At 40.4% G+C, this 27,977-nt stretch overlaps 1 protein-coding gene across 1 annotated transcript in view; it reads right to left on the reverse strand.

Moving 5' to 3' along the window:
• Positions 1–1,896: 1,896 nt before the first annotated feature.
• Positions 1,897–27,977, reverse strand: part of MPPED1 (metallophosphoesterase domain containing 1) — a 60,036-nt gene continuing 33,955 nt past the window's right edge. The window contains exons 5-7 of the mRNA XM_066319597.1: positions 11,059–11,174; positions 6,336–6,449; positions 1,897–2,851 (exon numbers count right to left, since the gene is read on the reverse strand). Coding sequence (XP_066175694.1) covers positions 2,733–2,851; positions 6,336–6,449; positions 11,059–11,174 — 349 coding nt within the window. The 3' untranslated portion in view covers positions 1,897–2,732. The remainder of the gene's footprint in view (positions 2,852–6,335; positions 6,450–11,058; positions 11,175–27,977) is intronic.

Here is a 27,977-nt window from a genome sequence, read left to right on the forward strand (position 1 = left end):
GAGATGACAGTCATTCCAACAGGGAGCTGACCACACGAGCTGGACATTAAGAGACCTTATTTTTTGTTGTATGGGGTTTTGTTTTGTTTTGTTTTTTGTTGGTTTTTTGTTGTTTTTTTTTTAAGACTTTATTTGTCTAACATGCTTGACCAAAAATTACAACACTCAAGTTATGCCAAAATGATTAAATAATCTTTAAGCTTCCATACCTCAAGTACTTTAAATGATATTTTGAAGTAACAGTTGCTTTCATATCCTTTCCACATAAAAATACACAGTATTTGGAAGATACCTTAGGAAAAACTATTTTTAAGATAATATTTCATGGTTGACATAGAAATTTTGCTGAGGCTAATAAAAGGACCTCTTCCCTTCACTTCAACATTTAAGTGCCGTGAGCGAATGTAAACATTTCAGACTTTAACATGCAGCCAATTTCCTGCCATATTTGTTGCAAACCACTTGAATTGTGACTAGCTAAGCCACTTTTATTCTAACTACATGCTATTGTTCATCTTCCCAATGATGACAGGAGTTCATATTCAGCTATGAATTTCAGTTCTTACTGATTTAGGAGCTGATCCTGAAATTTCTGCATCAGTAGTTCTGACAAAAGTGGCCCCAACTGAATTAATGGCAGACTGCTCATGCACTTGTGAACCACTCACCCAAAAACCAGTTGCAGGTGTCACCAATTGTTTTGGGGTTTTTTTAGGAAAAAAAAAAGAAAAGCAGCATATTAGTTTAGACACACAGTCACTCAACAGATTGCAAGAAATGACAGAGCTGTGTCTTGTCGTGTTTTCTGGGGGTCTGGTGTCTTCATGTGGGTCCACGGCATGAGTCAGTTACTGGGGTTGAATGTCTCAGCTCCAGGCAGCACCTGGAAAATCTGCTGCACATGGGAAGCCAGTGAAAAGCAGAGGCTGTGCCCACCTTGCTCAGAGTCGAGGCTCACATGGCCTGGTTTTGCAACACAGGTATTTAAAATTGTTTATGTGTATAAAGTACATGCAGCTGCTACATACAACTCACATTTACATCCATGTAACACACACAATTCTCCAATGCATTGTGTGCAGGTGTGGGCTATGCAGAGCGCTGCAACCAGCTCTGAGCTGGCAGTGCTGTGGTCCACCCAATGTGTGTGAGCAAGATTAATGTCTAGATGCTGTCAGCCCCAAATTCAGGGTGTCCACATTCAGAATACAGCAGTTAAATTATCTCCATCAAGTCAAAAGGACATGTTTGTTGTTTAAAGAAAAAATCCGTTTCTTGCAGGACATGTCTGAAGCCCTGGGATTTTTTGGTGGCTTTGTAACCAATCCTTAAGCTTTTGCCTAGGACAGGACTGAGATCCAACAACTTCAATACCTCTGCTAACACTGCAGGAGAGCTGCATGGGCAGTACTGTGGCTGTGGACCATCCCAACCAGCTCCAAACGCAACACAACAGATGGATTTCTACAGGGTTTGTGCTGGGCCTCCCTCAGCAGAGTCTGTGAGTGGGCAAAGAGCAGCACCAGGTCCCCTGAGGTGACCTCTGGTCTGCACACTTTGGTTGTACCAAAGTACAATTGGGGTGTGCCCATTACTCACAGCCACCCAAAAGCAAGTGCCCGAACTACACCTTGGGTTGATGCCTTCCCCTTGACATCTACGTCTCCCAAGGAGGAAATGATCACATTGACATTTAACCTCTCCTGACCAGGGCCGAATTCAAACCAGTAATCTCATCATTGTTTGCATGTCCCATTAGCAGATTTTAAGCCAATGGTCCCAGTGGGTTTTATTTAAAATATCATTACTGATTATTGGGTAGGCTCTCTGCAGGTTTTTTCTCTTTCTTTTTTCCCTAAATACAATCACATATCGCTTTACCATATGAAAACACAGTTATATTTTTACTTTTTTTTTTTTTTAAGGGAAATGTCATCCTTTTTTCTTTTTTTTTTTTCTTTTTGTTTTTTTTTTTTTGAATAGGCGAGGGCAGGTTACAAATTCCTGAGTTTATACTGCACTTAACACAGTCTCCCTTCTTGAATGTTGAGCTGTTTACAGCATGCTGGCAATATGTACCATTTCCCTTGCCATCTGTAATGCCAGATGTAGTAGAACTTCATTTCAGTACAGTGAATTAGGGCCTGTATTGCATTGGTTTTGAATAGATGCAAAGACTTAGACCGGAGGACTCAGAGAAATAGCTTTCCTCCTGTGACTGGTCATTTGTGCACCATCTTTTATATTTGCCAGGTTGATTAGGGGAAAACATCTTTACCATCATTTTTACTTTACCAAGAGTTCACTGGAAAACATCTGAAATGAGGAAATCCTAGTCTAAACACTTATGTTTAAACTGCAAACTTTCTTAAAGAAACACTCCTTTGAAAGACATTGTTCTTTTAATAAGTCCAATATAAGGTATGTACAAAAGCCCCTACTAGATATATATATAGATATATATATATGTATATATATATATATGTGGAATGCATTCACTTTTCTGTGTTCACAAACATTTTAATGGTGAAATGTTAGTCTTTAATCTGTTTCTGGCACCAAAATGTCTTTGTTCCTTGTCCACTTTTGTTACTCTAAATTTATCGGTGAAGAGCTAGCAGGGAAAAAAAGAAGGATTTTGCTTTTTTTGTTGAATGGTTCCCTATTGGGATTCTCAGCCAGCAATATAAAGTTGCTAATGTGTTGGGCACAACTTTAAATCCTCATTATAATCATGTGTTCCTTGGAGTAGGTAAGTCAATAACTATAGGTGGATTAAGTGGCTGGTAGTTCACAGTGCACACAGATGCATTCACATAGGTGGTGGTTCCATCAGCCATGACACCATAACCTACAAAGGAAGAAAAATTCTGGTTACTCTCATTATTCCTTATTATCATCTTTATTTTTTTAATTACCTTTATCACACAATGATAAGTGCCACATTTTTTATTACTCAGAAGGAAATTAAAAATTCTCTCTGTGCAGAACATAAATGTTTCCTGAATCAATACCATCTTTGTCCTACAGCAAAACTTCTGAAATTGTGCAAGAAAAGCTACTGGATCCCAGTGGCTATTATCTCTGGCAGCCAGCTCAGTAAACCTCCTTAGAAAGACAGATGCTTTCCTCCGCAGAGATTTTTCTCTTAAAATCTTTTTAGTTTTTGAAAAGATGCTTCTGGTCACTGAAGCTTGCAGTCATTAGTGCAGCAAACTTTGGGCAATTTTAATCTCCCCACCTTTTTTCCCTGCTCTGTGTTGAACATCCTTTAAGCAACCAATGAAGACAAAGCATTGCTTGACTGAGGCCAGTACATGTGTACGTGCATCTGGGCAGGATTTGCCTAGTAGGAAACCTCTTCTTGCTATGTCTTTGAACTTGTTGACAAAACTTGATGGAAAAGCACTAAAATGCCTGCCCAGGCTAAGAAAAAATAGCTTTATTATTAAATGCATTGTCTAACAAACAAGATGAACTCGCACCCTAAAACACCGGAACATTTCCACAGGAAAGCACACACATCAATGTGCCTCACCAGTGGTGAAAAAGCTTCAGCTACATTTCATGTCTGGCTAGACACCCAAGGCAAAAAATTTTAGAGTTAAATCTGCAGAAAACCAAACTTCCAGCTGTACTGCCTGTAGAAGTACAGTGAAATACTGTTTCAAAAAGTGAAGAAGAAGCCCTTTGACAGCCTTGGTGCTATGAAAAAGCAGACACACTCTCCGTTGTCAAAAATATTTAATGAATCACTAGGAAAAAACATAAGCTTGATTACATGAAAGCTAAAAGCTTAATGTTGGAAATTTTCACTGAAATATTGTCATCAATATGAAGAACTGCATTCATCAGCAGAAATACTTTATTTTGGGGAAATCACCTGGTAGAAAGCATTTGTACTAAGACTGAACCTCACCTTTTATAAAGTTAATAGTGAAATGTATTCATTGCTGTATACACACTGAGTTCTAGTTATTCAAATCCTAGGTACTGAGTACCCTATGTTTTTTCTGAATGCAATTTTGTGTCTTTCAGAGCACTGAAAATTGCATAATTTGAAAACAGAAACAGTAGCCAAATTCCTTTCTATTTCGGTTCCTTCAAACACCCTGAATAATGCAGGGCCTCCTGTATCTCCCCATGGAAAAAACCACATTATAATTAGGGACCAGGGAGGGAAAGAAACTCTGTCAAGTTCCTGTCACAGGCATGTCTTTAAATCCCTTTCTGTTTGCCACAGAACGACTGTTCTGAGGAAAACACAAAATGCATGGAGGACAGTCAGCACCTCGGCTGGGACTTTCTGTCTCCTCAGCTACACATTTGGAGAGAACAGAATCAGCTGCTAACACACTCCTTTTGCTGGAAGATTCCTAATGCTGCAGCTTTCCCTCCTGTCCCACTGCCAGTAGAGTTGCCTTGGCCATGTGGAGTGCTGGCTATAATGGGAAAACCAGAATTTTAGCCAGAACTCCTGCCATGGTGCATGTCCCTTTCATGGGTGGATCAGCAGCAAGCCCATGTGCAGAGGAATTTTTTGGCAGACATGGTAGTGCAGAGAGGGAATAGAGAAGAAACATCTCTTATAAGCACTTCTTCTCCCCAGATGTTCAGTAAATGACTGCTGCAGATGTAGCTATGCTCACTCAGAGGAAGAACTCATCTGTTCAAATCATGCATTCTCTCTACAAAGTGCAGCTTCGTTTGCACAGGCTGCCTGCAATGGGAATTCTCCTCTGCAGAGATTTAGCATCCCACTGAAAAACAGGCTCTGCAGCTCCCCATTTGTTTTCTCTAAATTATGATAGTTAACAGGAGGAGTACCTTGTTTCTGTTTTGATACCTACTGTGCCAACTACATTAATTCACAGGATTTACCATTCTATGGAGGTGCCATTCTCTTCCCTCGAGAGCCAAAGTTGGGCTTGGTTTTAGCAGATGTGATTTTGTTTACCTGCCTGAAGCTTCATGCCTTGATGTTTGCTTACATCCCCTGCAACCTTCTTGGCTTGCAATTTCTGAAATGACAGTGAGTTTGAACTATATTCACCAGCTCTCTTGGTTGGAATATCAAAGACTGCTCTAGCAGCATTATTTGTTTAATCTGTGATTTAACAGCACTTTGGACATTAACCAGGTATTAACAGGTCATTGCAGATGAGACACATGAGGAGAATGGACCTAATCCCTGAGCTATAAAATAATGATCTGAGCATCTTATCCATTAATTTTACACCACCAGCAATGTCACTTCTAATGTGCCATGGTGAAAGTCCCCAGCAGCAAGTCACAGCGGGATATCTTGGGAAAGGTTCTTCACAAAACCAGAAGTACCTGAATGCCAGCTCCTCCCGTTTCTCCATCTCTACACTGGTGAGACCCACAGAGATCCTACAGCAGAGGCTGGAGAACTCCCAGAAGCAGAAAACTGGCAGTTGTGGGGTACCTTTTCCTGCCAGTAAGTTAACACTGCCAAAGACTGAGCAGCTGATAATGCACACTTGCACGCCAACAGTTCACTCCTGCACAGCCCACTGCCTTCTGTTGGGGTAGGGGCACTGCTTGAAGCCTTGCTGCCTTGCTTTGTGAACAGGACAGACAGCATGTACCTTTCTCTTTGCCTGGAGATGAACTCCTGCTGTCACTGACTTCAGCAGAGCATATCTGTCGCCATTTCCAGGCTTGTATGAAGGGAACTCATTCCTTTTCCTAGCTAAATACCAAATAGTCAAGAGAACCACTTGTTTTGTCTGAACACAAAATGTTTCCCCTGTCAAAGCAACCAAATGCATCCATAAATATCTTGGAACTTCTACACCAGTCAGTGGTGACATCCCTCTTGATTTCAACTTCATATACATAGTGATGGGGAGAGATGTACAACTGTTATTGTACAGTCTTGAAGAACAAGCCTTAGAAGCACCCCCCAAACCATGCCTACCCCTTTTGCAAGCACAGCAGTTGAGACACAGACATCTTTCATGAATTATTGTGATACACAGATTCTGCTGAGGAAAAAAAAATCCTTCCATCCTAATATCTAGTCACTTTCTGTAACAACTGGGCTTGTGTTCTTATTTTAAAATTCACAGTATTCATCCCTGCGAAGGAAAGCATCAACCTGTTTCATAGATGTAGGAAATGAAAGATAAACTCAAGTACAAGTACTGAAATGTTGGTATCAGCCAATTTCCCTCTATATATGCAGCTAAATACATATCTGAATTCTAGAAGTGCTTCAGTTCAGACATTCGAGTTCGAAAATGCTGGTTAAGTCTTCTCTGTTTGTGGTTTCTAAATACAGATAAATAAAAAAAGAAATGTGTTCTGACCTTCATGGATATGTCCAAAAACATGAAGTCTTGGCTGTATTCGTCTCTGGACTGTGTTCAGCAGCTCAACGCATCCCACTCGTTGCATTTTCTTAGGAACCCAGTCTAGAAAACCTTTGGAAAAGAAAGGAAAGCTTTAAGAAGACAGGTAAGAATCCACAAAGTTGTGCTGCTACACAGCATTTTTGAGATTTCATGTCTCATGGCTTTTCACAAACAGACACAGAAGAACTGAAATGGCAAAAGCTGTGTCTGCTTGGTAAGCAGAAGAGCAAGGAAAGAAAAATACTGGCAGAAAACCATAAAAGCTCATCTGGATTCAAAGGACTATGATAACTCTTTACAGTTGTTTTTTAAAGAATAAAAATAATCACTGCAATCAAAGCAATTTTTAACTGTTGTTAATAGGATAACTCAATGCTTTACCCACTTTTCTTCCTGAAGAGAATGAGGTGTAAAGAGCAGTAAGTCCAAAATTAGCCTCTAAAGAATTTAAAAGTACATTTAACTATTTAAAACCAGTCCTGGTACCTACTTTTTTAGACTGAATACTTGAACCAATGTAATGGAATATGTGTTGCCAATACTACAACTATATTGTTATCACATTGAATCCTACAGTCGTGGAGCTCAGGTGAGGAATCCACTACATGCCCAAAAAATAACATCCTTGAATTAAACCACTTCACGGCACAGCAAGCCCCACTTGCCTAAACTGATGGATCTCAGATTGGAAGAGAAACTCAGGCCTTTTGCAAATTATGTGTTCAAGTGCAGCATTTACTTGCACAAAAATTGTGTAAAATGTACTTCTCATGAAAATAGAGAGAAATGTTACATCAACTTGCCACTTTGTCTAAAATTACTGCAGGGGAATGTTTACTGCCAACTGAAGTCTCATGTTTCCTTCCAAGTAGTAGTATAAGGAGGATGTTGCATTGGAGTGTTTGCAACAACCTTTCTGTTTTCTTTCTATTGTTCAGTCCTTTTCATCAGGCTCAAATTTGGAAAACTAAAAGATAAAATCTTCCTACTTTTTTTATGATGTTCTGGTATTTTCCCTGCGTGCCTGTCATAGCTTTGCATCTCTTGGATTTGCTGCAGCAGTGTGAATATATTGTGCTTTTAGCCCGAAGTACAGAGCCTGGACGTGGTTTTCATACATTTACTTTTGATGTCCACTCAAGCATGGCTAAGCAACCAACCAACTGTTTAAAAGACCAGAAGTGTGGCATTCAAGCTCTTGGAAAAGCTCTCAGGTTTGCTAGAGCTTCAGGGTAAGTTCACATGTTGAGAAATACCTCTTTAGCTGCCAGTGCTCAAAAACTGGGCTCGGTAAACTGTGAGGTTTTACCAAAATGGCAAAAGCTTGCACTCGTTTCATAGCTACTCAGAGAGCTAAGTTCAATTTTCATTTAAAAAATTGGGAATGGGGCATCCTAAGTGCCAAAAAGAGGAAGTTCTGATCATGGTCAAAGGCCAGAAGGTGCTGTTTGGTGCCTGTCAGGGGATGCAGAAAAGGCAAGCTCTCCTGAACTACCACCAGACTGAGCAATGCCCACTCCTGGAGAATTCACTTGTGCTATCAAAGGGAGGTCAAAATTCACTGGAGAAAAAGTGTTTATGATGTCAAACTGAGGCTAGCAATTCATCTGGAATAAAGTCATGCTTCTTTGTTTTTTTCAGAGTAAATATATTATAGACATTGGTTTTATTACTCCAATGATTTGAAACAGTTAATTGTCAAAATGTCTGTGGTGAACATAAAGCCAAAAGTATTTCCACTTCAAAAACTTCGCAAACAAAAGTCCATAAAATTAACTTCTCCATTAAATTAAGCATTATTTATGTTGAACATGTTTTTGTTTACATGCATTATCACCCTTCTGAAGCCTTCCCATATGTTTGCAGCTTATTATGTACACCTGACTACACAAACTAAGAATAATTGATTACACCTAGCTAACAATTAGAGTTCATCTTAGGGTTTTTTTAATGTTTGGTTACTTGAAACAGGTTTCTGCAGCTGTCAGGAAAGTATAAATCTTTGTCACAGACTATCAAGCAGACAGCTGCAAATGAAGACTTAAAGGTGAAATTAAATTAAGAACAAAGAAAAAAGTTAACTTTTGGAAAAGAAATATAAGAATCATAAATGGAGATCTTTAGGAAACAAAAATATGCTGATACAGAAATGAATGTAACAGTGATCCCATAATCACAAATACTATATTTCATCAGCTATTAAATATATTACATATTTCTGTTAGTAATAACAAACAGTTTACTAATAAAATGGTCAAAAATAGCTGGTTTAACCCTTTTTTTTCTCCTTCTGTGTGGATCTCTCACATATTCCTGACCTGGTTTCATCCCAAAGCACTACTCTAAAACAAGAGAAAAATTACTCATGATTTTGTTACATGCCTAAATGGCAAACAAAGTTCATGGTGCTTCTGCACATAAATCATACAATTTCAATCTATGTAATAATGTAGAATTAATTAGTTCAGGAGGATGCACACTCTTCTTAAGTGAGGGAATGAGCAAGCCACACAGAAAATGGACGATGGCCAGAATTTAGGCAGCCATGCTGGAGAAAAATCCCAGAATTTGCAAGAGGACTTATTGCTATTTATGCACATTAGCAACAGCTCTAGCAAGGTTCTGAGTTCCCAGATCAGAACAACAGGAATGAGCTTTCTGGTAAAAATAATCGGCTGGGAGGGCCAAGGATGATCCTGTCCCTCAAAAGGTCTGTGGACAGAGCTGCACAATGAGGTGGTTCTGTAAACTGAGCAGAGTGGTAAGTTCTTTGAAGTGTCATACATTTGTTGCCATGGATGTCAGGGAGACCAACAGCTCCTGCCCTCAGGCAGAGGGTTCTGTGCCTGAGCCATCTATTAATGCATCAATAAAGGAGAGACAAAGAAACAAGAACTTCTTTAAAAAAAAAAAATCTTGGGGGACGGTTGAAGATAAAGAATTAAAAGAAAAAAAAAAAAAAAAAAAAAAAAAAAAAAAAAAACGAAAGAAAAAAAAAAAAAAAAGCCAAGAAAGAATACATACTGAGCCATGGAGATGAGAGGAATTAACATTACTCCCTTACAAGCACTGGAGATGGGTGTCCCTTCCTCAGAATTACTGCAATTATTAATGTACTACACAATTATTACATTTACTATCAAATTTATCACTAAAGTCTGTCTGTTGAGTGCCAGCTCTGCAGTGCACTTCAGGGGTCCTCCTCCTCTACTGATGCCTGAGGCTACTGGAGAGGCCTGGTGGCTAAAATAGCAAGGTGGCTGAATCTCTCCCTTTTCCAACATTAGATTTCAAGTGAATCTATAGTCAGCTGAGGGTTGGATTGTATTAAAGCCAGTCAGCTGGCTTTAAAATAGGTTTTCAAAATGCCGAAAAAACTTCAAAGTTTTAATATTACTTATTAATAAAATCACATGAAAGACAACATTGTGCCTTGGACCCTAGCAAGGATTAGCCCTCTACCAATGACTTGGAGCTGATATCTGAGGGCCAAAACCACTTAATTTCTGACATCCACTTTTACAATACAGACTCATATTAAAATCAGTCCATGGCATGGCATGAGACTCCACTTAGGTGAAGAATCAAAACACACACCCCTAACTGTGAGAAACTCTGCTCACAAAGCACTGCTTTCCTCCAGGATTAGTGAGCAGTGGAATGCAAACATGTCTTTCTAAAGAAAACAAAACACAAACTCTTTAGTCACTTTCTCCTCCGAGCTCTGAAAGAGAAGAAAGGGTGGAAGATGACGGTTTTAGCTTCAGGAAATTGGGGAATCTAAAGGTTTAAAGAAACAAACTGCCTCCATTTCACACAAAGCACAGTAAGTGTCAGCAGAACACTTGAGTACATTTTCTTGTTCATATCCATTTATTAAATTAGTGAGAGTCAAACACACAGTCACATTAAATATAGACTGCTATATGCTAAATACATTGAAAAACAGCTTAAAAGCCTTAAGCCTTTACTGAATATGGACAAATTTGCATGATTGTCTTATTTCTGTAGGAAAGGTAATGTAAAAATTTTCTAGGAATATGAGAAATTTATTACAGATAAGATAACTTTTATATCATCTCTATTAATATTTGAAAAACAGACATGCAAAACTGTTTCTTTTTGATCTGTTCATGTTGCCGAATTGTATTACAGGTAGGCAATTCAACCATCCTGTCCAAAGAACAGGCAAACAATGAGAAGCATCTGGGTTTGTGAGGCAGAAGATGCACCAAGTCAGCATGATGAGGGAAAACAGAGATTCTGGGTACTTGTTGGTTGGAGAATGCAGTAGCAATTCAGGAGAGAAAGTAATAAAAAATAAGATCCTAATCCTGCATTTCTCTTCAAACAGACTCCATGCTTTCAATACAGTAATTTTACCAGTGGCAGATTAGACATGTGCATATGAAAATTAGACTCTGTTTATCTATAAAGCTCATTATGGCTTTATGTGTCAACTTTAAAAAAAAAAAAAAAAAACAACATTATTCAATTCCCTGCCATTGAGTGGAGGTATCATGGGTAATCATGAGGTGAAGTCCTGGTGCTGCTGAAATCAGTATGCATGTTGCTTTTGACTTTTGTGAGTCAGGATTGCACTCTTTTTCTAAGGAGAGCCATCAGTTACCATATAATCATGTGAAATACACAGCTAAGAGCACTATTATTTTCTTACCGAGAGGTGGTCCATGTGTTATAAGAATATCTATTCCATCTGGAATAAGGTTCCATTTTTCTAATAGTGCTTGGCCTCGTGGAAGATTAAAGCCCCAGCCATAAAACCAAGGTTGCCTGCCAAGAGAGGAGGAGAATATCTTCAGTGCTACTTCCATGTACTGGTTATCTAATTAAAATACTGAGGTTGACTCTTTACTACCATGGAATTTGGAGACACAAATAGCATTCATTTTCTTCTTTGTGTGCACAGTAATCCCCTCTTTCCATACAAGCAGTGTTGTTTAACTTGTATGGCAAATACATGCAGTCCTCCCCGCTTTCAGTAGACAGCATACAGTAAAATATTCACAGTATTGCTCCAGCTACTTACAAGCCCTGGATACCAAGATCTCCATGTGTGGATTATCACGCTGACTCTCACAACATTTAGAAGAACAGCTGTCTCAGACACCTCCATGTGATTTATGTTTCACATTGGCTCCCAGCACGTTTGGCCCTTAGCCTATGACCAGCTGGGCAAGGACAGACCCTGGCACCATGACAGATCCTGCTCCAAAGTCAGAGACCATCTCTGCTGCTTTTTTTCCCTAATTGGATACATCCCATCAGAACAAGAATGCTGCTGCTTCTCTTACACACAAATTTCTTCTGTCCTCTGGTGTGCTGACTTGCTTTTAAGACTTCCCATATTCAGGATTCCTTATCAGACAGGCATTTATATATTTTAAAAGGTACTTATGGAGCAGCTCATCATGGAGCAGCAGGACTGTAACACTGCCAGTCAGAATATAATTTATCAGTATCTTGCTATCCCATTGATTAAAAAACTATATTTCACAGCAATTATATCACAGTGTTAAATTATGTCTTGCTGACTAGGCTCCAATTCTAGGTCATAAAACTGAGGGGTTAGTTTTAGGTTGGAAGTTTTAATAATTTTTTGATTGACGTCTTGTGGCCATACCCATATTTCAAGAACAATGAACAGAAAGTTTTTCTTCCACAGACAAAAAGAGGCTCAACTGTTGATGACTGGAAGGCTTTCTTTCTCATTCCCTGCCTCTTCATCCCATGCCCTGGATAACCAGGGTCTTGACAAACAAGTGTCCCAGGGGAAAAAAAAAAGGTGAAACTTTGAACATCTTCTATCAGGACCAGAAATATATGTCCCAGCCTCCAGAAGCTGTGATGAGGGAGGTGAAGGTGCATGAAGGAGAGATACTAACAGCACTAGCAGTGAAGCACAATTCTTGTTCTGAGTGACGTTGCTCAGGGCAAGGCAGCTGGCTAAGAAAAAGACACATCCCTACATCAGGCCATAAACTCACACTTTTCTGGTTAACTGTTCAACATTCCAAGCAGCCTTTCCTGACCTTCCTGCTGCCAGTGTCTAGAGGGAGGCTCAGGGGAGACCTTATCCCTCTAAAATTTCCTGGAAGGTCTTAGCAAGGTGGAAATTTGGTCTCTTCTCCCAGGTAACAATCAATAGGGCAAGAGGAAATGGCCTAAAGTTGCACCAGGGGAGGTTTAGGGTAGATATTGGGAATAATTCTACAGTGATAGGTCAGGTGGCTAAGTCACCATGCCTGAAAGCACTTAAAAGATGTGTAGATGTGATGCTTGGGGACATGGTTTAGTGGTGTGAGGCTTATGGAGGGACTCAATCATCCCAGAGGTCTTTTCCTAATTAATTACGGGATTTTCTCAACTGGCTTATTGTGCAGCAAGGTACCAGCAATGTCACCATGTGACATGGCCACACAGCAACCACGCAAGCTCTGTGGAGCTGGATCTGCCTCTCCTTATATTCAGCTCACCACTGAGATAAGGAAATTATTTTTACCACACAGGAATGCCTAAAAAATAAAAATCCTGAAGTTTGTGATGTGCTTTGATATCACAGAAGTGCAAGGCTTTGTAAAAATGTACAGTGGTTGGCTTTTTCTAAACTCTTCTTCCTTTCCTGCCTTGGGACTGCATTCCACACCTAACATGCCAAGTATATTTCTTCACCAAGACGAAAATACACAACTGCTTGGCAAATTGTCTGTAGGCCCAGGGCACGTTTTCCAGCAGCAAGTTCTCACTGAGAGAAAATATTTGCAAGGGCAAATTGGTGACAAAAGAAGTGTCAGCATAGTAAAAGTTTGACAGTTGACAGTCAAACATTGACAGTTTCAGTGCATATACACCCCTGCTCCCAACCCCTCACTTGGCCTGGTGGTGCTGGCCAGGAACAGGATTGTCCCTGATGGGAAGCAAGCGGAGGCACCATCCCACAGGTGTGCCAGAAAAGAAACAGAGGGGAAACGCCAGCATTTGCCCAAGAAGCACAGGTCCAAAACTCGCACAAGAATTATTTTAAGACTACAACGAAGCATTTTTAAAGAGAAATAATCATGATTGTCACAAGTCTCACCAGAAGTCAGCATAATCCTGCTGAAATCCAGATGACCACAAGCAGCATACGCAGCTGTGAGAGCCTCTGCCTGCCTCTACCAGGGCTGGACTACACACGGCCACTTTCTAAAAAAGCCCATTTCCCCTTATGAATAGGCATGATCTGCTTATTAAGACAAGAAGCACTTTCCCCCATCCCTCCCTCCTCCCTCCCTCGCTCCCTTTGTGGTGACTGCAGTGGGGCTGGTAAGTTATGCATGCTGGAGCTGTTCTTTTGTGAAGGGGAGATGTTACAACTTGTGTGATTTGCCATTATGCTGTCTTTTGTGACAATCTTGAGATGGAAGGAAATGTCTGGAATATTTCTGGCAAAAAAAAAGAAAAATATATATATATATCCCAGGCAGGTCCAAGAAAGGATTCAGTAGAGGATGCTGGCATGCTTTACATTGGAGAGAAGAAAGACAAATCACACACTCCAGTGCCCCCACCCCCAAAGCAAAAACCATCTTTATAAGCACATAGGGATTTTATAAATCCCCAAGTCCCTTCTTCTGAAAATTTATTACAAAACAGCTATTAAAGTTTCTGAGTGGGGAAAAAGCCTTCTTCTCTAATACCTACTAATGAGTCCACGGCCTGGATATCATGCACAGACAATTTTGTCTAAAATTTGCATTTATGATGGAACCTAAAAACAAAGTTAAATTCTTTATATCGAGTACTGAATTTCTGTATTCCCTGCTAGTGCTTAAAAAAAAAGAAACCAACCCAAGAAAAATTTATTTGGCAATTAAAGACATAAATCATTAATATCTTTCACCTTTGAAATGAAGCACTCATCTGTAGAAATGTACTTTGATTTAGGTCTTACCTTTTTACCTTTTTCAAGCGAACAGTTTGAGTGTCTCCAACACTCTACTGAAATTCAACCGTTTTATTATTTTGGTAAGAATAATGATTGTCTACATATAAGAGTCAAGGGGGAAAATATATCAGAGGTGAATTTGTTTACAGCACAATTAACCTTATGTTTAAAACATCTGAACAAGTTTTGCAGGCCAAATAATCTGCCACACAAAAAGGACTGAATTAACAGAGTTTGTGCTAGAAATCGGATGTTGCTTTATGTACTGAATTTCTATCTTTCTGTTCTAAAGTAACCATTGGAATAATTTTCTTACAGAATGATAGTTGCTATGACAACCATAGCAAATTTTCCTTTTCTGAAACAGATGTCTCATTTAGTTGAAAATTAGAATGTGAAAAACCCATGGGAAAAATTAATTCAAACTTTAACAGAACACTGACTACAATGTAATCTCTTATAGGTTAACCCCTTAACATCTTTCTGCACTCCTATGGTAACCTTCTCATAAATTCTAATTAAACCAGTTTAACCTCCCAAGAATGACCTTCTTAGCTATCATTAGCACTTTAGTTGTCTTTGAAAGGATCATTTCTGTTATAGTAGTAACAGAAAAAAAAATCATACTTAAAAAATAATGGTCAAACATATTACTGCCCTAATTATTTATTAGGGTTTTTTTTTTCTTTTATTCAGCTACTACCAGAAAGAGCTAACATGTAGCCAAAGAATTCTTTTGTCATTTAAATAGGGCTTTACATAGCTTTACATTATCTACTGCAAAAGGTGGGGATGCACCACATATATTTGACCTGTCCTTTATGTGAAAGCTGAAGGGTTTTAATTTTCAAACCACTGGTACCCATCTCAATCTGACAGGCAGCTATACAAACAAGGGATACTTGACTGGGGAGATCTAGCTATGCACATGGATTTTTCTATTACAAGCGATGAAGGACTGAAATTTGGTTCTCCATCGCCTTGATTAAATTTAAACGTTTTAACTCAAAGAAGGTCTTCCTTCCTTTCCAGCTCAGGGGGACTCTCCACAGTACCTGGGCACCCCTGCAAACAAACAGGGCAGAAATCCAGTAGGCACTCCCAGAAACACCCCCCTTGGCACTGCCTGCAGGGCTGGGGGGTGTCAGCTCACACAAGAGCTGCAAGATTTACTGCAGCAGCTGCCTCTAGGCTGCCCAGCTGAGTAACACAAATCTTGCCACCAGTAGGCACCAATTACTCCCTTTGACTTCATGGGGAAAGCCCAGTAGCCACAGGGAGCTCTGGGTGGCTTGACTGAAGAGCAGTGGTGCACCAAAGGGATGATTTGCATCCTGCAAACACCGTGAGAGCAGAAAGTGCAGAAATGAAACACACTGTACCTCTTAATTTCTATTCTTTCTTATAATTTTTTTTCTTCAGCTGAAAGGCAAGTTCTCTCACTAGAATTCCTTTGCTTACCAAATAAATCTCAAAGGTTCACAAACACATGCAACTTGCTCCAGTCTTTTCTCCACAACTGTTGTCATTTTTCTCGTACAGGAAAATAAACAGATATTGGTTGGTGGCTCTCAAGAAGCTCAGTGGGAAAAGAATGGATCAAATCACCTTTCTCAATCCTGCTTTTCTTCCTGAAAAAAGCAAATATTCCAAATTTAGAAGACTGGACTACCCATGCTGAAAGCCATACGGGCAGGAGAGACAGGTCACAAAAAGCAGATTCATCAGTGGCAAACACGGGCAAAACTCCAACACATCCTGATTCCAGCCCAAGAAAACTCAGTGCTGGACTTTCAGTGCTGAATTTAAGTCTAATTTTTCCTGGTCTTGATATAATCTTACTATCATAACTAGCATAGAACAACAGTCCTGTGAACATGGGTGTACAGTAGTATACACACTGCATACCTTCCGTGGTGTGCAGGTTCTTCAGGTGTTTCTATTTTTACATTCTCCACCACTGCATAAGCTGAATTTACCCAGTCACTGCATTCGCCTTTTTAGCCTTTCCTCTGTAAGTAATTAACTGTTTTACTGAGTGTTTATATTCTTTTTCAACTCTACTTTCTCTCCAAGTAAGCGTTCACAAAAGTTCATATTTTTGGGCTTCTTTTTTGTATCGGCCATTTCATCTCAAGTTGTGAAATAACACAGACCTTTTTGTCTTTTCTTCCTCGCATGCTAAAGAGCCATCCAAAGCAGGAAAGGAAAGGACAAAAGCAGTTATCAGGCCATTAGTGCTAAGAATGACTGGCAGGGCACTCTTCATTTATAGGCTTTGAAATTTCATTCAACATCTGGGCATTTGAGCCAAACATAACTGAGATCTAAGAAAAAACAGGTTTCAGAAGTCTTCAGGAGCATGAGACTTATATTACTACTTCCATGTAGTAATAGTTGCACTAACTTCCATGTCAGAGAGGCAAGGGTGGTGTGATTTTAGAGAACAGTAGTGTGCAAAAAGAATTAAACTATGCAAAAAAGAAATCTAATTATTTTCATTCTTAATATTGAAATCAGGTCTTTTTAAATGAAAGGTAAGGCCTTATAACTAATAAATGGAAATGATGGAACTCAGATCCTCTACTGCCCATAACATACAACTCTGCTTCCATGGGGAAGTTTGCCTTACTTGCTTTGCATCCAAGGTTGTCATTCTTGAAACTCTGAATCAAATTAAATTATTGTTTTCACAAAAGAAAAGAAGGATAAAAATCTGACTGTGGCCCTTTGTCAGTAATTATTTCTCTTGCAATTCGAGTTACACATTAAATCATTCATCTTTTGTTTAGTAAAGGATTTAATACAGCTCTGACTGCAAAGAAGAAAGAATGAGCTATGACTAATAGGAACTGATCATTTCTAAGCATTAATCTGTTATAAAACAATGAAAAATAAAATAAAATCTACTTTATCTTCATAACAAGAAAACAAGAAGGTAACAGGTAAGGAGGAAAATTAATGAAAGACTGAATTTAAAATATGCCAGTACCAAATGCATATAGTTTATCTCATTCTTCTGGAAGGCAAATGATTATACCCCATCTGATATTTTTGAAAAATAATAAAACAAACAAAGGTAGAAGCTGATTTTGAATAATTAGTCAAAAGATTCAATACTGAGGATGCAGATGTAGAACTGTACAGACTTCCAGTACAGTCTTAGGGGTTTAATGCAGAGATAAGGTCTAGACTTCCTGATGTCTCAGAGCCTGCTCCCCCAGTCTCTTTAATTTTCAGCACCTAAAACTATAGATACAGCCAGGTTATCCAGCCCATATACTGATGGCTGGCAGTCACAGACAGAAGGGTTAGAAGAGGAGTTAACAGCCCCTCTGTTTGCAGTACAGTCACCATCTCATTTAAAATGTAAAACCCACCAAGAAGGGGCCATTTGAGAAGGAAAAAGAAATTTGATGTCCATGTATGTGTGGCATCTGTATGGTTATTCACTGTCAGATGCTCAGACAGCTAAAGAAAAAGAATGTTCTTCCACATTTCCAGCTAGCTGGTGCTTGCTGTAGTCCCCTAAGACGCTGCAGATGTTTGCCACCTGAGTAGATGGAATTTCCCTTTTAAAGGCTCTCCCAGATGAATCATGGCTAAAATATGTAGGATATGTAGAAGGTGCCCTGAGAAACAACAAAAAAAGGCTCTTGCAGTAGCCACTGAGTTACTGAGCCCCCCAGTTACAGTCAGGCCCAAGAGTTACTCTATTTGGTAATTCACCAGGTTTACATTCTTGTCTCAAAATACCAGGAGTAATCAGGCCATATGGACTAACTGTCTGCCAGTTCTTTTCTGATTTTCCTCCTTTTTATTTTTTTACCTTCTCTTCCTATAGAAAATTCAAATCCATTTTGATTTAAACAAGCATGAAAACACTTCCAAAACTAATAAATTAATGCAACATGTGTGCATATATGCATGAAGTACATTATTATTAATGTTTCCAATTTAGCAACAGATGAAATTACTGCTTGTTTAAAAAAGCACATACTGATACTTCATATGCCATGTGTCTACCTGAAATGAACAAAATCCAAGCAATCCTAAATTCTATATTTACATTTTCCCACAGTCCTAAATTCACTCCACAGTGCAGCAGTGGAAACAAACTGCTGCCATATAGCTTTCTATACCAAAAAATATATGTTTAACAGCTATCCTTCAGCTATCTAGGAATCTGAGATACCTTAAAAATGTACTTATCTGATGTAGGTTACACAATTAGAAATCTTTGACATGCACAGGTGCAACCCTGTGTTGTAATATTCAGAGAGCTTTGTCTGAATTCAGGGGGGAAAAAAGGGAATTTATAACCTTCTGAAGAAGAACAAGAAACTGAAGAGGACTACAAGGACGTTGGGTTATGCAGGGAGAAAAAGCAGAAGGGCAAATTCCCAGATAGAGCTTCATCTGCCTACTGCTGTAAAGGAGGGTAAAAAAATAAATACATGAGCAACAGAAGGATGGCCAAGGAGAATCTCCACCTTTTATTGGATGCAGGGGAAAACATGGTGACAAGGACTGAGGAAAAGGCTGAGGCACTCATTGCTTTATCTGCCTCACTCTTTACCAGTCAGACTGGTTGTTCTCATTGTCCCGAGCCCCTAAACTGGAAGACAAGGACAGGGAGCAGAATGGAGCACCATAATCCAGGGGGAAATAGTGACTGCTACAGCACTGAGACACACCCAAGTCTCTGGGGTTGGATGGGTTCCACGCAGGAGCTGAGCTGAGCATCATCACATGCAGGACAACCAGGGAACCTGCCCCAGCTGAGGTGGGATTGTGACAGGCAGCTGCTGCTTGACCCACCCGAGCTCCTTCTGTGACAGGATGACACCCCCTCAGTGCATGAAGAAAAGGCTGTGGATGTGTTTCCTTGGACTTTAGAAAGCCTTTGACACTGTCTCCCACACGTTCTCCTGCTCACAGCCTGGGTTGGCCCCTGCTCCACTGGGTATAAAACTGGACTGGAGGGGAATGGAGCCACATCCAGCTGGGGCTGGACACCACTGGAGTCCCCAGGGCTCAGCACTGGGGCCAGCCCTGTTTAATATCTTTATTGATGGTCTGGACAAGGGGATTGAGGGCACACCCTGTGAGTTCATGGACAGCACCCAGCTGGGTGGGAGTGTGGCTCTGCTGGAGGGCAGGAAGGCTCTGCAGAGGGATCTGGACAGGCTGGATCCATGGGCCCAGGCCAGTGGTCACAGGGTCCACAAGGCCAGGTCCTGGCTCCTGCCCTTGGGTCACACCAAGCCCCTGCAGCTCCAGGCTGGGGCAGAGGGGCTGGAAAGCTGGGAAAGGCCCTGGGGGTGCTGGGGACAGCGGCTGCACAGGAGCCCAGGTGGGCAAGAGGCCAATGGCCCCTGGGCTGTGCCAGCCATGGTGTGACAGCAGGGCCAGGGCAGTGACTGTCCCCTGGGCTGGGCACTGCTGGGGCCACACCTCAGCTCCTGGGGCACTTCTGGGAACCTCAGCACAAGAAAGACATTGAGGGGCTGGAGCATGTCCAGGGAAGGGAACGGAGCTGGGGAAGGGGCTGGAGCACCAGGAGGGGCTGAGGGAGCTGTGGGGGCTCAGCCTGGAGAAAAGGAGGCTCAGGGGGAACCTTCTGGCTCTGCACAACTCCCTGACAGGAGGGGACAGCCGGGGGGGTCGGGCTCTGCTCCCAGGGAACAAGGGACAGGACAAGGGGAAACGGCCTCAGGTTGTGTCAGGGAAGGTTCAGGTTGGACATCAGGAGGAATTTTGTCATGGAAAGGGCTGTCAGGCACTGGAAGAGGCTGCAGAAGAAGGTGGTTGAGTCACTAGCCCCGGAGGTTCAGAAGATGTGTAGATGTGCTCAGGGACAGCGTTTAGTGTTGGCCCTGGCAGTGCTTGTTTTATGTTTGAACTTGATCTTAGAGGTCTTTCCCAACTTAAACAATTCTATGATTGGTTCCAATTTTCTCTGCTTTCTTAGTGGTGAAGAACAATCCTCATTTTAATTCATTTTAAACAATGCTATTTTATTAAATGAAATAATTTATGAGCAGAAACTCCAAAGGAAGTGTTCTGATGTTAAGCAGTTTCACAAGTGGCAAATTATTTTTCCCCTTAAAATCCAGCCAGAAAAAAGAGAAAGAAAGAACTCAGCTTTGTTACAATTAGTTCCTGTGGCAGTGGCTCTATTTTCAGTTCCTCATGCAGAGCCACCATCTCCTTCTTGATGTAGTAACACCTTTACTGTGTCAGAACCTGAGGAAAATGCACACATACAAGCTACCACGGAACAGGGAGGCTGATTCTCACCAGGTGTAAATGGCTCAAAAACTGGTGGAGCACTGCCAAGTTACTCCAGCTGAGAATCAGCTCCACATAGATCCACTCCAAACTTAGTTGGCTATTTGTGTTTCTCTTGGAATATGGCCAAAGGGCTCATTGCAGTGCCCAACTGTGTTTACATCTTTGAAACATTCTGAAATTGCTGCAGTCTGGGACTACAGTTCAGACTACAGATAGAGCTAGTAGTCCTTTTGTTCAAGAAGAAAAAAAAAAAAGGGGGGGGGGGGATGGAAGGCCACAAAACAACAAAAAAAAAGCACTTTAAACTTGAAAATCAGCTCTGTCTCATAAAATTAAACTTTCAAGCAAATGTGAAAAGTAAAGAGAAAACTGCTGTGGGGGATAGCAATTTCACTCTTGTGGTTTATGAACTGCAGGAAAGTGAAGCCAATTCCCCACAGAGAGATTACAGGTCTCCTCTTCTACAGGTCTTAAATTAAAAACCAGCTGAATCCAAAGTGAGCTAGTTTACTGGATCAGAAGATTCAATTATTTCTGCTAAGTAACTGAACATGAACTACTTCCTTTTAATAACACACAACTAATAATTACTGCCCAAGAAAGGACTTTTTCCTACCAAGCTAATTAAACTAACGCAATATATTTTTCAACTGCTCTCAAATTTAACTAAAGCGAGGAACATCGAAAAGCAAGTAAATGCAAATCTCCACTCACATAAAGAAATACAAAGCCATGCAAAATGTTCAGACCTTACAAGCAATAGGATTTGCCCAAAATTTTTATGTTGAAATCAATATAATATCAATATAACTTCTGGTCTACATTCAGCATACATGAACGTGTGCGTCCTGCACACCAGTACAGACACAGTGGAAGAGCTTTACTGCAAAGTGGATGCAAAGCACTTTTAGCTTCATTACCTGCTTAAACTCCCCCTCCAAGAGGTCACAGTGAAATGTGTTAAAGAGCTGATCCATATCCCTTATACACAACATGCAAGAGGTGTCTAAACTACTGATTTTCCTCTGTTGTGAAACTCTGGGATTGAACTGTTCCAGACTCCTCAGCCCCAGGCAATGCCGAGAAGAAATTTTATTTGAATGAGAACATTTTCTGGAACGTCCATCAACAAGAAAAGAAAAAAAAAAAGTGATATTCTAAACTGCTGTGACCCAGGAATACCTAATTACTAGAATTCATTGCATTGTTTTGACCATGATGGCATTTATGGACTGCAATAGGTGTAGTTCAGTCTACATTTTCATTTGTTCACATACATATTGCAGTGTTTGATTAGCTAATAACAGCTATACTCGTTCAACATGATATAGAAAATTCACTTGGAGTTAAAATTTTTTTTATTTTCTTCCATGTACTTTTTTCTGAAATGTTAATGATTCTTGCTAATTCATTTCAATCCCTTAATTTGTATGGAAGCATTCATTAGAGAGACCTCTCTTGAATTCAGTATCATTGCTCACACAAGCAATAGCACCCCTATACTCAGAGCCTGCTGAACGACATTCACATCTCCTGTATTTTCAAGTCATGCAGAAAACTAAATGCTTTCCAAGACAAATTTATCACATCAAATGCATCAATTTAAGCAGCTTCTTTTTTTTTTTTCTTTTTCTTTTTTTTTTTTTTGTTAAACAAAAGAAAAAATAAGGAGAAAAATAAGGAGAAAAATTATCCTGTGGTCCATTCCTGACGGTAAAACAGCCAGAATGTTAAATCTCCCTTTCTGCCACTGGAAAACCTTTCACACTCCAGAAGTTCAGTATCGTTCAGTTCTCCACACCACTTTCCCCGAACAGCTGAGCTCAATAGATCAAAATAATTTGCAGGAAAAACCCCTCTTATGATCTTCCATATGCTGCAGACTAAACTACAAGTGCATTGTGGTTTTAAGTTGTTATAGAAGCACCACTTCCAAAATGGAAAATGGCTTCTTGTAAGTATAAGAGAGGAAATAAAAATATCACTCCAGCATTCTGTTAAAATACAATTAAACCTGTATCTATGTGCCTCAGACTGATAATATATTTTAACAGGATGATGAACTTCTTTTTCTCTCTTCTGAATATGTTGCTATTTTGTACACATCTGTCATGTCTTACCTACCTTATACTGAATGCCTGAAATAACATTTCTTCAGCATTCTCACCACAGTAATACAGCCACATCAGGTAGGCTTAGATGCCAAACTTCTCTCAAAAATTTCTGAAACCTGAGATGCCTCATTTCTAAATAATGAGTAGAGTCTATTATTCCCACTGACTACTTTGCTTTTTTTTCAAGAACCACGTCAAGTCTACCTAAATTATCCACTTCTATTGCCTGCCTCAAAGTCACTAATTAAAACAACTCCAAATAGCTCCCAACTTTAACAATCAGGGAGCATCTACCACTTTTAAAACATATTTCTGAGCAGCCAAAACCCAGCAGTCTATAATTCATCTATACCCAGGATTTCTGCATCCATCCAAACAAAATTGTAGCACACAAGCCACCTGCTCAGAAATCTACTTAATCTGAAATTTGGAAGAATTTTAGAGGGAATTTTGCTTCAGGAAACAGTACAGAAGCAAGCGCACTTCAGCTATTTGTATTTTTATCTTTTCACCAAATGAAGGTGCAGCAAGAAAAGAACATAAATGGATCAGGTATTTTACTAAGAAAAACACATCCAGTATGGTTTCATCCATATGCTTTTAACCAAATTGTGTAACAATTTTATTCCCTATGCATTTTTGTTATGTGGAAGATGCTAAATAGGATTTTTGATTTGAAAGGGGACATAAGAACTAAGAATTGAAATAGTCACTTTGAGGCAGAAGTTCTTAGTATCTATGAATTCTGGGGAATGAAGCCCACAGTGTAACACCATGAGCTGCTGCTGCTCTATATGGAAGTCACACTCCCAGCTTGGGAGGTTTATTATGTTAAAAGAAGTCAATATTCTATTTTAATACAGTTTCATATTAATTGATGTTCACCTCAATGACTAAAAATTTGTACAAGGTCCCAGAAAATAAACATTAGGTGATTCATCACTGGCAAAATGAAAGTGTGTCCCTCTCATGAAAGGAATGTATAAATCTTCGCTGATGGAAACCGAGCTCAGTGAGGAATGAAAAAGACTGTTACAGCTGTTCTTGAATAGATGGAGGAGGAAGGCACTGAAATGGAGAACTAGGCCTGGAGTCTTGCTGGAACCAAAACAAGGCTGCCTCAGTTTGGCCCTTTGAAACCTCAGTTTGGCCTCTTAGAAACCGCCCTGCTGGCACGTGGAAGTTACCAGCCTTTCTATGCAAAGTGCACATGTGCATGTGCACACACGCAAGAGGAAAAAAAACAGAACATTTGACAAGGAGTCAAATAACAGTCACCTACTCTGTGACAAAACACAAACCAGACAAGAAAAGAAGAGCTCAGATGAGTGTTACACACCCGTGGCTAAGCACTACAGACCATGCTGGATGCACAGCTTGAGTAAAGACACTTGGCTGGAATAGTCCAGACAGCTGTAGTGCACCAAGAAAAGAGACAACAGGTTAGAAAAAATTTCCAGCTCTCCAACCAAAGGGGGATGGTGATTTGGAGAATAAGCCCCCTGTAGACGCTGCTTTGAGCTGATACTCACTAATGCAACCTACATACTGATGTCCTTGAGACTGGCAAGAATTCATCCATCTCCTCTGACAAAGCCAGAGCTCACAGGATGGGCCTCACCCAGTTTGCTAAACTCAATATAAACAAGACTTCAACGGAGAGAAACTGCTCTCCACCTACACACCCTTAACTTACTTCCCTCAGTTCCCAATTTTGGAAAAATAATGTGACACTAGAGCTGTTGGTCCAGAGCTCTTGGTCCATATGTAAACATGCCAGACCAAATCTAATCAACGTTCCATTGGAGGGAAGCTACAAAACCCCAGGAGTCCAACCCAGGAATCTGTCACTGCAGGACAAATGGCCACATATGCCCTTCTAGGCTGACATTAATATTTGCTCTCCCATCTTCTCTGACTGGGAAATTAAGAGTTTCTGAAGTTCAGAAGGCCTTTAGCAAAAGAATGAAGGAGGAAATGAGAATACATAGACACTAGGAAAAAAAAATTGACTTCTGCAAAAAGAAAAATTAGGTTCTGTTTCACAGGAATAGATCCCTCCAGAAAATTGAAACCAAGTAAAAATCCACTCTGGATAATGAGTGTGGAGGCAATCGCATCCAAAAGGGCTTCTTTAAGCTCTCCAGTCCAATATGTCATTTCAAATAATGAAACTGTCATATGTTTGCAAGAGAGTTGTGATTGTGCCTTCCTTTCCCACATGGTAAAAAATGGAAAAAAAGTCCTGAAAGAGATAAAATGCTCTCCTGCCACCTTATATGCCTGTTTGAAAGCAGGAGGACCAAACTTTCTCTTACAGCTGTATACATCTGCTTACAACTATTATGGAAAATCAGTAGCTAGGAAAAAGACCTTCTCTTTCTGCCACTTGTATCTTTTGCACTATGAAATAAAATGTGTACTCTTATGCTGTCACTAATGCACAATAATCCATGTCTTGATAGAAAGGCCACTTGCCATTTTCCACAAGATCCAAGCAAGGACACAGAATACTTGTCCTTTAGCATATGCACATCTTTCCTACAAACCTCAGAGACCTGTTCTCATATTGATACATAAATGCACATAAATGCACCTTTATAGTAATTTTTTTTCACATAGCATTTCTGAATAACAACTGTAAAAAGATTAACGTACAGTGGACTCATTCAGCAAGCACAGCAGATCTTGTGCACTGAATGCATCAGTGCAAGCATCATGTGTAATTGTGCAATTAAAATCTTTGGCAGTACAAAAACAAGCATGAATGGTATAGTCTGTCTTCAAGCTGTGGTTAGTATTAAAACTCTTACATGCAAAATACTGCTCAGGGGACAGGGGAGATGTGTGATGAACTACAATAGAAGGCTAAAAATCTGTAACTCAAATACTCACTAATAAATTATTAGTATGGTTCCATGAATGATGTTATTGTAGAGTTAATGCCTTGTCTAATAGCACAGAATCCTATCTGATGACAAAGACCTGCTTCAAATCCAAATGCAAACTTTCACCATTATCTCAGCTTCCTGACTTCTGAACCAGTTGTAGGGACCAACTACTGCTTGTAGTGAGTGTGATAACAACAGCCAACTCCCTGTTGCAAGGCCTTTGTTGATCCCTGCCCATTTCAGGTGTCTGCCTGACACACAGTTCTAGCTCCATGGTGGGATTGACAGAATCCCAGAAAGATGGCTCAAAAAGGAATTCTGGAGATTTCCAGTCCAACCTACCACTCACTACCTCTCACTACCACTAGATCTGGTCAGCCATGACTGTCTAGCCAAGTCTTGGAAACACTTAAGGATGTTTTCTCCGCCACCCCTCTGGTGTTCCTGCTTGCTATATTTTTATTTCTGTTACTTTTGGGTTTGTTTTTTTGTTTTGTTTGGTTTTTTTGTGTGGTTTTTTTTGGTTTTTTTTTTTTGTTACTGAAAAATAAATTGAAAACCTCTAGAAAATGGCTTCATCCTTGGGAAGTCTTAGAAGTCCCAAATACATTATATGGAACCATTACATAGAATTATTTGGGTTATTCTATCTGCCAGTTTGTCTATCTTCATAACAGTTTAGAACAAAAAGAGTGTTTAAAAGTACTTTTCAACCAGAAGCTTTCCATTTTACAGTAAATGTTACTGAGGAACTAAAGTCTTCTCTTTTACATTCACAGCAACTACAGCTACTGTCTGCACAAGACTGTTTCAAGGTCTGTGAATATGTTCTGCCCATGCCCTGGCTTTTGCTGGGATGTAACCAGAGTGCATTTTCCTGTGACTGGTTTTTGCAACCAAAATCAGGGTGTACAGTCTTTACACTGAAGAAGACCCAACAGTTCCCAGCATCTGGGCTGTTCTGAAGGAATTGCATTAAGAAGAGCATGTCCCTCTGCCCAGCCCTGGGAGGCACATCTGGAGAGCTGTGTCCAGCCCTGGGCTCCTCAGCACAGGAGGGACAGGGAGCTCCTGGAGCGGGGCCAGCGCAGGCTGCAGAGATGATTTAGGGCCCGGAGCATCTCTGACAGGGAAAGGCTGAGGGAGCTGGGACTGTCCAGCCTCGAGAGGAGCCCCAGCTGAGAGGGGCCCTCAGCCCTGGGTGTCCCTGTGAGCAGGGAGGGCTCCGAGCAGGGCCCAGGCTCTGCTCCGGGGGCCCAGCAATGGCACCAGAGGAACGGGCAGGGACTGAGCCCAGGAGGTTCCACCTGGACATGGGGCAGAACTTCTGTCCTGGGCAGTGATCGAGGACTGAACAGATTGTCCAGAGAGGCTGTGGAGTCTCCTCACTGGGGATGTTCCAGAACCAGCTGGACACAATCCTGTGCCCTGTGCTCTGGAGCAGGGAGGTGGGACCAGCTGATCCACCTGGTCCCTTCCAGCCTGAGCTGTCCTGAGATTCTGTGAAGTCCATTGCATTCTTACTGATGCCCTGCACATCCAGATCTGGCTGCCAGCCCCATACGCACTGTGAGAAGCATCAGGCCAAACAGAGCTACTCTTTGTGTTCAGCATTGCTCTGGAAGCATTTAAAATCTTGATATTCCTGAGTTTCTCATGAAACTTCTAATGTTTTCACATTTCTCCTCCTTATCATCTATCCTGATAATCCGTGGTCCAAGATATGGCTTTTGCAAGTACTAATTCCTAAGTAGGTGCTTTTGTGCATTGCAAGTGGCATTTCAAAATGGTTGCTCCCTGCTCAATGATACTACTTGTGTAATTAACAATTAAGACAGTTAAATTTTCGTTAGTGAGTAGAGGCTCAATCTGGCACTTGAATTCTTGCCCTTGAAGCCCAGGAGAGTTAGAGCATTGGTTTCCGAGACAAAACACTGTCCCATTTTTTCTGTGCAATTAAAAATAACCACTTAGTTTTAGAAATAATAGAGGACAAAATACCAAGTGCTATTAAAAATATTTAACCACACACAAGTGGTACATATTTAATAGACCTTAGAGACTGGCATGTAATGCAAACCAATCAAGCTCTCATGGTTTAATTTGCAACTAAAACATTTTAAATAGAAGTAAAATCTAATGTGTACAGGTTATATATAAAAATGCAGATGGCTACAGGCAAAAGATAGTAAGTTAATGCTGCTTGGCTTTCACTCAGATCTTACTCCAGTGTTCTCAAAGTACTTTGCAACTACTGATTAAAGTGTTATATGAATGAGGGCTATCTCTCACTCCTAATTATTTCTGCAAAAGGTGATGTAAGACAGAAGGTCAGTGCTGCAACCAG

The sequence above is a fragment of the Sylvia atricapilla genome, chromosome 5 (assembly GCF_009819655.1).
Source record: "Sylvia atricapilla isolate bSylAtr1 chromosome 5, bSylAtr1.pri, whole genome shotgun sequence".
NCBI classification, from domain to species: Eukaryota; Metazoa; Chordata; class Aves; order Passeriformes; family Sylviidae; genus Sylvia; species Sylvia atricapilla.